Below are 11,954 nucleotides of genomic sequence, written 5' to 3'. Positions count from 1 at the left end.
CACTTGAAATCAAATGGGTTTTTAAGTTTTGAGAGAAATTAGAGAAAGAAAATGAAAAAGAAATGAATAATAGAGGATAAGTGGCTGAGACTTAAAGTCTCCATCAGATCTATACGCAAAAAGAATGATTTTTCCCTTGAACCACTTATTTTAAAAACAAAATCCGGAATCAGTTCACCCAGTGGGTCGCGGCGCGACCCCAATTGTCGCGGCGCGGCAATTAACGTATTTTACGAGCTGTCTTAAATCATTCCTGGCTCGGATTCTAGTTATTGGTTGCGACGCGGCCTTCTACTCCGCGGCGCGACATTTAAAGGAAAACTCGACCCTTCTTAACATGCTTCCTGACTCTGGTTTGAGTTCAATGTCGCGACGCGACAAAGGCTTCCGCGGCGTGGCAATGGCCTTCAACTGGCTCATTCGACAACTTACACAACTTAACGATTTATTCAACTTGTACACCTTGTTCACGCTTCCTATGCACGTCTAAACTTCATATTTAGGTCTCATAAGACTTATCACCATTAAAACTCATGTACAAACTCATGCATGCACACATTCCCAAGTATTTATACATATACGTTTATACAACAACTAACACAACAATTTATTTAATCACATAAACGAACGGGTTATAAGCGTAACAGTGATTAAGTATGTACCTTTAGATAGGTACGGGAAAAACGGGATGCTACAACTCTCCCCCACTTGAACCAGAGCGCGTCTTTGCGATCCAAGCCGCATGATAAGCCGGAAGTTACACCAATACAAACTCTTCGGGTTCCTATGTAAACTCGGAACCTTTACTACGACTCCATTGAACTTTAAAAGTTCTCACCTCTTTATGTCTCAATCTCTTTACTTTTTCATCTAGTATAGGAATCGGCTTCTCAACATACTCTAACTTGTTGTTTAGCTCAATCTCGTCTAATGGTACCCATGAAGAATCATCCGCAAGACACTTACGGAGATGAGAAACAAGAAATGTATTATGGATCCCCGCAAGCTCTTCGGGTAATTCCAAACGATACGCAACTTCACCAACACGAGCTAAAATCTTAAACGGACCAATAAACTGAGGAGCTGACTTCCCTCGTTTTCGAAACCAAATAACACCTTTCCATGGCGAAACTTTAAGCATCACCATGTCGCCTTCTTGGAATTCGATCGGTCGCCTTCGTTTGTCGGCATACGACTTTTGTCTATCTTGAGCCTTTTTCAAATGAGCCCGAATCATATCGATCTTGCTATTCGTCTCTAAGACAAAATCGGTACTCCCGATTTCTCTTTGACCCACCTCACCCCAACAAATGGGAGTTCGACACCTTCGCCCATAAAGCATCTCATTCGGTGGCATTCCAATACTAGAATGATAGCTATTATTGTACGAGAATTCCACCAAAGGCAAGTGCTCATCCCAACTACCACCGAAATCGATAATACAAGCCCGTAACATATCCTCCAATGTTTGATTCGTATGTTCGGTTTGACCGTCCGTTTGAGGATGATACGCCGTGCTCAATTTCAATTGCGTACCCATATCTTCATGAAACTTTTCCCAAAACCGAGATGTGAAACGGGTATCTCGATCAGAAATAATAGATATAGAAACCTCATGCCTTGATATCACTTCCTTGATGAACAACTTAGCCAAAGTCTCCGATGATATAGCTTCCCGAATGGGAAGAAACAAGGCACTCTTCGTCAACCGATCAACTATCACCCAAATTGAATCAAACTGGGTTCTCGCCGTCCTTGGTAACTTTGTAATGAAATCCATGGTAATGTGCTCCCATTTCCATTTTGGGATTTCTAACGGTTATAACATACCATACGGCTTTTGGTGTTCGTCCTTAACTTGCAAACACGTGACTCATTGTTCAACATACTTAACAACATCACGTTTCATGCCCGGCCACCAATACTCCTTTCTTAAATCAAGATACATTTTTGTTACGCCCGGGTGAATAGAATACTTTGACTTATGTGCCTCATCAAGTAGCAATCGTCGATGATCACCCATTTTAGGCACCCACACTCTTCCTTGAAAAGATAACAAACCATGCGGACCTAAGGTAATGAACTCCGTTTGTTCCACGATTCGTTCCTCATGCTTATTGTTAACAAAAGCTTCAATTTGAATCTCACCAAGATTTACAAGAAAATCGTTAGTAATAATCATGCGTAACGATCCTACTCGTATCGCCGGATGTTGACTCTTTCTACTTAACGCATCCGCGACCACGTTCGCCTTACCCGGATGATAAAGTATCTCACAATCATAATCTTTTACCACATCCATCCATCTACGTTGATGATAATTCAAATCTCTTTGATCAAAAAGATGTTTTAAACTCTTGTGATCCTAATAAATCATACACTTGACACCATACAAGTAATGGTGCCAAATTTTCAACGCATGTACCACTACCGCCAATTCAAGATCATGAGTCGGGTACCTCTTTTCGTGTTCCTTTAATTGTCGAGAGGCGCAAGCGATGACTTTACCCCTTTGGATTAGAACACACCCGAGCCCATTTAAAGAAGCATCATAATAAACCGTCATGTCTTCTCCCCCTTCCGGCAATACTAACACCGAAGCTTGACACAACTTCTCTTTTAACAATTGAAAAACAATTTCTTGCTCGTTTTCCCAAATGAACCTTATGTTCTTCCTTGTCAACTTTGTCAAAGGAGAAGAAATCTTAGAAAAGTCTTAGATAAACCGACGATAATAACCGGCCAATCCGAGAAAACTTCGGATTTCCGTAGGCGTAGTCGGTCGTCCCCAACTCTTCACCGTCTCAATCTTCCCCGGATCTACTTAAATACCTTCTTTATTCACAATATGACCAAGGAATTAAACTTCCCTTAGCCAAAATTCACATTTGGAGAATTTAGCATACAACTTCTCCTTCCTCAATGTCTTCAACACTTCATGCAAATGGTGCTCATGTTCCTTCATACTCTTAGAATAAACAAGTATGTCGTCAATGAACACAATTACCGACTTGTCCAACATAGGTTGGCACACTCGGTTCATAAGATCCATGAATGCCGCCGGTGCATTCATAAGACCAAAAGGCATAACTACAAACTTAAAATGCCCGTAACGAGTTCGAAAAGCCGTCTTCTCTATATCTTCCTCACGGACCCGCACTTGGTGATAGCCGGACCGTAAGTCAATCTTAGAAAAATACGTTGCACCTTGGAGTTGGTCAAACAAATCGTCAATCTGAGGTAATGGATAACGATTCTTGATCGTCACTTTGTTCAACTCTCGATAATCGATGCACATCCGCATACTACCGTCTTTCTTCTTCACAAATAAAACCAGAGCACCCATGGCGAGGAACTCGGTCGAATAAAACCCTTTTCAAGCAACTCTTGGGTTTGATTTAACATCTCTTGCATTTCCGTCGGTGCTAAACGATAAGGAGTTTTAGCAATGGGGGTAGCCCCTGGAACCAACTCAATGCGAAATTCAACTTGTCTTTCCGCCGGGACACCCGGTAACTCATCCGAAAAATGTCTTCTAATTCGTTAACCACCAGAATTTCACGAATGGGTGGTGGCTCATTACGAGTATCAACTACATGGGCAAGAAAAGCCATGCCACCACTAACAAGAAAACGACGTACCCGTGCATAAGTGCATATCGGCACAAGTCTTTTTTGCTTATCGCTATGATTAATTAACTCTCCTCCACTTGGGGTCTTCACACGAATGAATTTATCATGGTATGCAATATCGGCTCTATTACGATCGAGCCAATCCATACCAACAACAATATCAAAATCACCCAAAGTCATCGGAATGAGATCGATTTCAAAAGTTTCGGTACCAAACACAACATTGCAATTTTTACAAACATCAATCCCTAGCACCGTTTTACCATCCGCTATTTTGACTTCTACCGGATGACTTAACTTAGCTAGCGGTTTATTCAACTTAGGCACAAATCTTGGAGACACAAATGACAAGTTAGCACCACTATCAAAAAGTATACGTGCCAGACTAGAGTTAACCATGAAAGTACCTGAGACGACTTCATTTGATTGTTTAGCTTCTTTATTTGTCATCAAGTAGTTGCGACCCCTAGCCGTACCCGCCGCTTTCTCCAATTTCTTAACGTGATCATTGTTCAAGTTGGGACATTATGGCCTCTTATGCCCTTCCTTAGCACAATTATAACAAGTGAGTTTGGTTGTGGAATGAGGGTTAGTGCAATCACGGGCCATATGTCCCTTTCGTCCACAATTGTGACAAGAATAACGGAACTCTCCGGGAACACTTTTCTTCACACTACCGACACTCTCGGTTGCACCCTTACCCTTCTTGTTCAAATGACTTGTAGCTTCGAACTTCCTCTTGCCAAAAGTAAAGCCACTCTATCTTAACACGAGCGTCTCAAAACCTTTGGCCATATTAAACAACTCATCGAAACTCTTCACCACATTTACACTTATCTTCTCTTGATAACTATCATTCAAGATTCGATAGAAGTCTTCCTTCAACATTTTATCATTCTCGACATACTCCGGGCAAAATTGGGTCTTCGACAAGAAAACGAATTTAAGAGTGTTCAAATCCATCGATCCTTGCCTCAAGGAACGCAACTCATCCTTAAGCCTCATAAGATGGGCCGGAGTTCGGTATTCATCGAAAAACTCCGCCTTGAACTCATCCCAAGTAAAATCCATGCATTGTTCTTCACCATAGACTTGGAATTTCGCATCCCACCACAACTTAGCGTCACCTCTCAACATGCTACAACCATACGGCATTCACAAGTACGAAAAGGCCCCTCCATATCGGAGATCCAACGGGCACTCTTAAGTAGGTCCCGTTCACCATCGAAGGTGGGAGGTTGAGAGTCCTTGAAATTCTTATAAAAGAAGTCCCGTCTCCCCACATTATCCCCTTGTAGAACAAGCTTAACTTGTTCCCTAACCACATTAACTAGTTGCTCGTCGATCGTATCTAGAAACATCTTCTTAACGTCTTCGATAAAATCCGCTTTTTGACGTTTAAAGATGGCCTCAACCTTGGCCGTGAACTCGGGGTCCTAGCTCGTGCCCCCATTATCGGTGTCGTGTCCATTTCTCATCTTCATTCTATAAAATGAAAGAGGTTAAACAATGCCCCATCTTGCTCAACAATCGTCGTACATCGCTCGTTTGACACGATTTGCGCCCGTAACAGTGGTAGCTAGTCATTTCTACGCGAGCACGTCGCATTAACTCGTTAGTACAACGTCTATTTCTCTTGATGATTACAACTACAACACAAAACAATTAGCGCAAGGTTAGATCACAGAAACCCAAGCACTAACAATTTCCGATCCGACTCGAAATCCTACAAGTCCCGCATAAAGCGCACACACAAAAATTCTAAGTCTAGGCACCTATCTAAAGTCGCCAAAATCCCTTAGATCATGCTCTGATACCACTTGAAACAACCTAACCCGTATTTCATAAGATAATTTTTTTTTTTAATATCACACATTTACGCGTCAATTAAATATGTAAACCATTCCACAAGTTCCATTTAAAACGAACCACAATTTAAATGTTACAAGGCACGAAGGCCATTAATTAAGTTTAATACAAGTTCGACCCACTAAAAATGATAGTTTATAATCCAAACGACACTTCGAGCATGGTTTAGGACTAAACTACCCAAAACGTTGTAACATCCCGCCTATTTCCGTTTACTTTTCCGTTATACTATTTTAAACTCCGTTATATGTTTATAACATCTCCCGTTAATACGCGTTTTAAATTATCTTGTTTAGGTAATTCACGCACCCGTTTCCAAAGTTGAGGGACTAAGTTTGACAAAGGAGCAAAGAGGTGACGAGGTCAAAGAGTCAACACTCTTCCTCCTCCATTCATTATTTCTTTTCTTTTCCTTTTTTCTCTAATACTTTCACAAATTCTCTCAAACACCACTTCAAGGATTCATCATCCAAATCAAATCGAGCAAGCATCCATCTAAACAAATTGCATATTCGGAATCCTCTCATCTTCCTCTTCGATTCCATACCGATTTCATCAAGTTTGGGTAACTTTCTAAAATCACTAGATTTTGTGTTCTTGATGTTTTTAACTTATAAAGTTGTTAATTAGTGTCTATGGCTCAAGTCTAACATGATTATATGATTTATATGCTCGATTTCGTTATTTGAAGTAACTAGCTTGAATATGAACTTTGGTGTGTTTGATTTGGTAAGTTAGTTGCTTAAATGTTGTTGTTATGGTAAAGTGCAAGTATTAAATGTGTTACTAGTAGCACTAGCTTCAATTTGATGTGTAGGTTGTTTTAGAAAACTTCATAAACTTGATTATTGGTTTTGGTGGATTTGGGTTAGGGTTTGATGAACTTGAAATGAACTTTTGATGCTTTGAATGACATGAAGTGTTATTTGTAGGTGTTAGGTTGTATTGTATGCTTGATCACCTTCGAAACGGCATATCATTCATGTAAATTGGTTGCCGAATCATCGAATTTCATTTATGAACTTGAGTGCATTTAATGAGGAGCTTTGAATGTGATTTTGGTTGTTGTAAAAGTAAATGTGATGGATGAAATGTTTTTAGTTGTTTTCTTTGTCAAAATACCTTTCCGATGATATAAGATACATGCTTTGGTTGTTTGCGGGTCATAAATGGTGATTGGTTGAAGTTAGGTTCGTGCATAAAACATAAAAACTGCCAGAATTCTCTGCACAGGTAATGGCGCGGCGCGCCATATACCCGCGCGGCGCGCCAAAGTGGTCTGTCCAACTTTGTCGATTTTCGAATAATGTTTGCTATGCTACGCAACTCCGATTCACATGTAACTTGTTCTAACATGCTCATATATGATTAAAAACCTCAGAAAAATAGTTCGGGACCCGACCCGAACGTGCTGAATTTTTCGTTGACTTTGACCGACCAAAGTTTGACTTTTTGTCAAACTTAACCAAATGATTATGCAACCTTCCTAACTTGTTTCTATACTTGTATCTTGCATGAAACTTGACAATTTGATTTCACATGCTACATAATCGAGTCGTAACGAGCCATAGGACTAATTGAACATCTTTGACCTATCGTGTTTACCGTTATTGATACGACCTATTTGTTTAGGTCAAGACTAGCTCTATTCTTTGCACACGTTACTTGTCGAAGTACTTATTTACTCTTTTGCTCAAGGTAAGATCATAGTCCCACTTTTACTCTTTGCACTTACATTTGGGATGAGAAAACATAAACGTTTCTTTTTACTAAGTGAACACAAGTACAGGAAAACAAACATTCTACATACGAGTTTGAACAAAAATCCTCAATTCGATTATCATTAGTTACACTTGCCGGGTGTAAGCGAGAACTTATGTTATATGGCCATATGGGTTTGACAAACCCTCATTCAAACGGTTCGCTACCGTTTACGAATGAAATGTATTTTCGAGAAACAGTGTATGTTCTAACACTATTGTGATGGGGTTCTATGGAAGGAATGTTAAGCATTGATAATTGGGTGCTCGTGAAACAAACTTTTAGAATGTATTACTATTTATCAATGATGCAAATCTTGTGGTTCGACTTACTTTTACATACTTACTTACTTAAACCTATGATTTCACCAACGTTTTCGTTGACAGATTTCTATGTTTTTCTCAGGTCCTTGAACGATACATGATACATGCTTCCGCTCATTATTTTGATACTTGCATTGGATGTCGAGTATATATGCATACATGGAGCGTCTTTTGGCTACTTTTAAATTGTGTCGCATAAGTTTCATTTGTACTTATAACTTTGTAACGTAACTTGTGGTGGAACTATTCTCGTAAACTTTGAACAATCTTTATATTTGAAATGAATGCGACATATCTTTTGGTCAAACGTTGTTTTAAAGACTTATGACCACGTAACGGGACCTAAGTAGACAGCGCCGTCAATGACGATTTTGTCGGGTCGCTACAAACGTTAGGCCAACTTTCGAAAGCTCCAATGAAACATTATCAAAGGACACCTAGTGCCCAACAACCCCTTTTCCCCTATCCGCACCTGCATCTAAAAATATAAACAACGAGAGGGGTAAGCTAATGCTTAGTGAATGCAATAATTATACATGTTCATATATAACCTACTTACATGCAATCACTTACACAATACCGCATACAAGCTAGCAATTCGATAACCATGCAAACATCATGCATAAACTACTATCCACAATTCACAAGAAGCTAGCAACAACAATTGCATATAGTTCACAATTTAATATGCTAGATACGAATTCACACAACCATGGTTAACCAATCGTACAAGGGAACGGTACTCGTAAAAGGCCGTCGGAGTTCATAACATCCATTAGTGTTACTTAAAAACCTCATAATCACTAATCCCCCGGGTGATGTCTTGAACACCGCGACTAACTCAACCTCATGACAATGTGGCATCTTGAACACCGTGACAATTCCACATGTCAATCAAGCCATGAGTGGTGCCTTTAACACCGCGGAATCCACTCCCATGACAATGTGGTGTCTTAAACACCGTAACAATACTACATGTCAATCAAACAATGAGTAATGTCTTGAACACCGCGACAATACTACTCGTTACTTAGAATGTGGTGTCTTGAACACCGCGACAATTCCACATTCATACCACACAAATAAATACATTATATACGTACACGCATAATTATTCCACTCACCTTAATACTTCGGTGATGATTTAAATGCTTCCGTATGCTTCGAGCAAAGTGCCTAATACATAAGTACACATTCAATACACAACTAGTGGAATTAACCACTCTACTAACTCTTGAGCATTTAATGACCTAATTTGCATTAAATGTCTTAACTACACCAACCGCCCATAAATGGCCAAGACTCAACTTTAATCACTAAAGCTAGTGAATTAAAGTCTACTAACCTCAGCTAATACAAACTTGGGGTATTTCATACACATTTCACCCAAACTAGGTCAACATTATTCTTTTGACCCATTTCAATACTTAACTTACAATTTGGTTAACTTAACCCATTTACAATTCTTCCTTCAATTACAAGTGTATTAGTGACTAAAAACACAATTTAACACTTACAACCTCAAATCATAAGATCAAACCCTAGATTATAGCTATTTAGGGTTTCCTTTTATCAACATAAACCAAATCCACACATATTACCCCCAAATGGGTCTTACAAGTTCCAAATGAACCTAACCCTAGCATAAACTAATTAAAACTCAAAACATGGAGTTAGGACTTACCAACACTATCCTCTTGTAGCTAAGAACAAGGAGAACAACTTTAATTCTTGCTCCAAGGTTTGATTCACAAATCTCCACTCTCAAATCTCATTTGAAATCAAATGGGTTTTTAAGTTTTGAGAGAAATTAGAGAAAGAAAATGAAAAAGAAATGAATAATAGATGATAAGTGGCTGAGACTTAAAGTCTCCATCAGATCTATACGTGAAAAGACGATTTTTCCCTTGAACCACTTATTTTAAAAACAAAATCCGGAACCAGTTCACCCAGTGGGTCGCGGCGCAACCCCAATTGTCGCGGCGCGGCAATTAACGTATTTTACGAGCTGTTTTAAACCATTCCTGGCTCGGATTCTAGTTATTGGTCGCGGCGCGGCCTTCTACTCCGCGGCGCGACATTTAAAGGAAAACTCTACCCTTCTTAACATGCCTCCTGACTCTGGTTTGAATTTAATGTCGCGGCGCGACAAAGGCTTCCGTTGCGCGGCAATGTCCTTCAACTGGCTCATTCGACAACTTACACAACTTAACGATTTATTCAACTTGTACACCTTGTTCACGCTTCCTATGCACGTCTAAACTTCACATTTAGGTCTCATAAGACTTATCACCATTAAAACTCATGTACAAACTCATGCATGCACACATTCCCAAGTATTTATACATATACGTTTATACAACAACTAACACAACAATTTATTTAATCACATAAACGAACGGGTTATAAGCGTAACAGTGATTAAGTATGTACCTTTAGATAGGTACGGGAAAAACGGGATGTTACAACCAAACCACAACGACCGCAAATCAGGAAGCAAGGAGCCATCAACCAAAACCTAACCACCAAAGAAACCAAACCACAATGGTCGCCAAATAGGAAGCAACGAGCCATCAACAACAACCTAACCACCAAGGAAACCAAACCACAACGGCTGCCAAACAGGAAGCAAAGAGCCATCAACAAAAAGCTAACTACCTAGGAAACTACTCAAGAGAACTAACCAAAGTCAAAACATATACTACAAAACTATAGTACCAAATGAAACAATGCCATATTTGTCCATCATTAAGGAAGCTTTCTTACTTTTTAGCTTGGCCAATAAAAGCATTAATCTTGATAAAGATTTAACCACCATCATAAATATATAGAGATTTAACATAAAAATTAGGGTTAAATGGTTTAGAGAGTAACGTAAGATACATAAATTACTACTATAACTACCACCGGAAGTTTGGCTTGAGTGGTATGGGGTGGGATCTAATATGTGGTACTGTCAACCCATGTTCGATTCTCACTCCAAGCAGGGAGTTTTCAACCTTTGATGGTACTGCCAACATCAATGCAATTTGGGAAGGTCTTGTTATTTATGAGAAATAGAGATTGTAATTGTATGTATTGATCAGTTTATTCATGAACTTTGGATTGATACAAATTGTGTTATGTTTGATTACATTCTTGCTAAGTGTTTTATTATACATACACAGCTATAACAGCTAATTCCAAATAAGGAATGGTTCCAATAAACCTTTAGGAGCATCCTTTTACAAAAGTGGAATTATGGATAGATCAGTAACCGTTGCTTTGGACTTGTGATATATCTTGAAATGGGAAAGGATGAAAGTCTACTTTCTGATCCCAAAGGTCAAATTACCAAATATGGTAATTTGACTTGGAGTCTTCATTTGCAGTATTCTAACACTCCCCCTCAAGTTAAATAGTAGGGTTTCCAATGTTCATCTTGTCGAGAACATCGTTGAAGAGTCTTCCGTTAACAGATTTGGTGAGGATGTCGGCTAGCTGATCTTCTAATCGGATTGATGGAAGAGAAATGATCTCGGCATCTAACTTTTCTCTGATAAAATGTCTGTCGATTTCAACATGCTTAGTTTTGTTGTGTTGAACCGGATTTTCTGAAATGGCAATGGCGGCTTTGTTGTTGCATAAGATTTGATTGGCTTCTTTTGGAGGGAAACCAATTTCAGTCAACAATTTCTTGATCCATAACGCTTCAACAACCCCTTTTGCTATTCTCCTAAATTCTAACTCAGCACTTGAAAGAGTTACAACTTTTTGTTTCTTACTTCTCCATGCCACCAGATTACCTCCGACTAGTGTGAAGTATCCAGATGTAGATTTTCTATCCCCTTTTTCTCCAACCCAACTTGCATCGGTATATATTTGAGTATTTAAGTGTCCATTTCTTTTAAAAACAACTCCATGATCCGCTGTTTTCTTCAAGTATCTGATGATTCTCATTACAGCTTCCATATGGTGAACTTGTGGTTGATGAATGAATTGACTCACAAATCTAACTGCATGTGCTATATCAGGTCGAGTGTGAGCAAGATAGAAGAGTTTTCCCACCATCTTTTTAGCGACCCGACAAAATCGTCATTTACGGCGTCGTCTACTTAGGTCCCGTTACGTGGTCATAAGTCTTTAAAACAACGTTTGACCAAAAATATGTCGCATTCATTTCAAAAGTAAGGATGTTTCAAGGTTTACAAAGTAGTTCAACAACTAGTTACATTACAACGTTTAAAGTACGATTGAAACATATGCAACACAATTTAGAATAAGTCAAAAGATGCTCCACGTATGCATGTATACTCGACATCCAAGCAAGTATCAAAAAGTATAGTGCGGAAGCATGTATCACCTAGTATTCATGGTGAAGCGACCCGTC

The 11,954-nt window shown here is 39.2% G+C and overlaps 1 protein-coding gene across 1 annotated transcript; it reads right to left on the bottom strand.

Moving 5' to 3' along the window:
* Positions 1-10,978: 10,978 nt before the first annotated feature.
* On the bottom strand, positions 10,979-11,635 carry LOC139854390 (secreted RxLR effector protein 161-like). Its single transcript, XM_071843695.1, has one exon. It carries the CDS (start codon positions 11,633-11,635, stop codon positions 10,979-10,981), a length of 657 nt encoding a protein of 218 aa, XP_071699796.1.
* Between the last annotated feature and the right edge of the window lie 319 nt (positions 11,636-11,954).

The sequence above is a fragment of the Rutidosis leptorrhynchoides genome, chromosome 6, assembly GCF_046630445.1.
Source record: "Rutidosis leptorrhynchoides isolate AG116_Rl617_1_P2 chromosome 6, CSIRO_AGI_Rlap_v1, whole genome shotgun sequence".
Classification (NCBI taxonomy): domain Eukaryota; kingdom Viridiplantae; phylum Streptophyta; class Magnoliopsida; order Asterales; family Asteraceae; genus Rutidosis; species Rutidosis leptorrhynchoides.
Note: the sequence above shows the minus strand (reverse complement) of the source record. Positions and strands in the feature narration are given on the sequence as shown.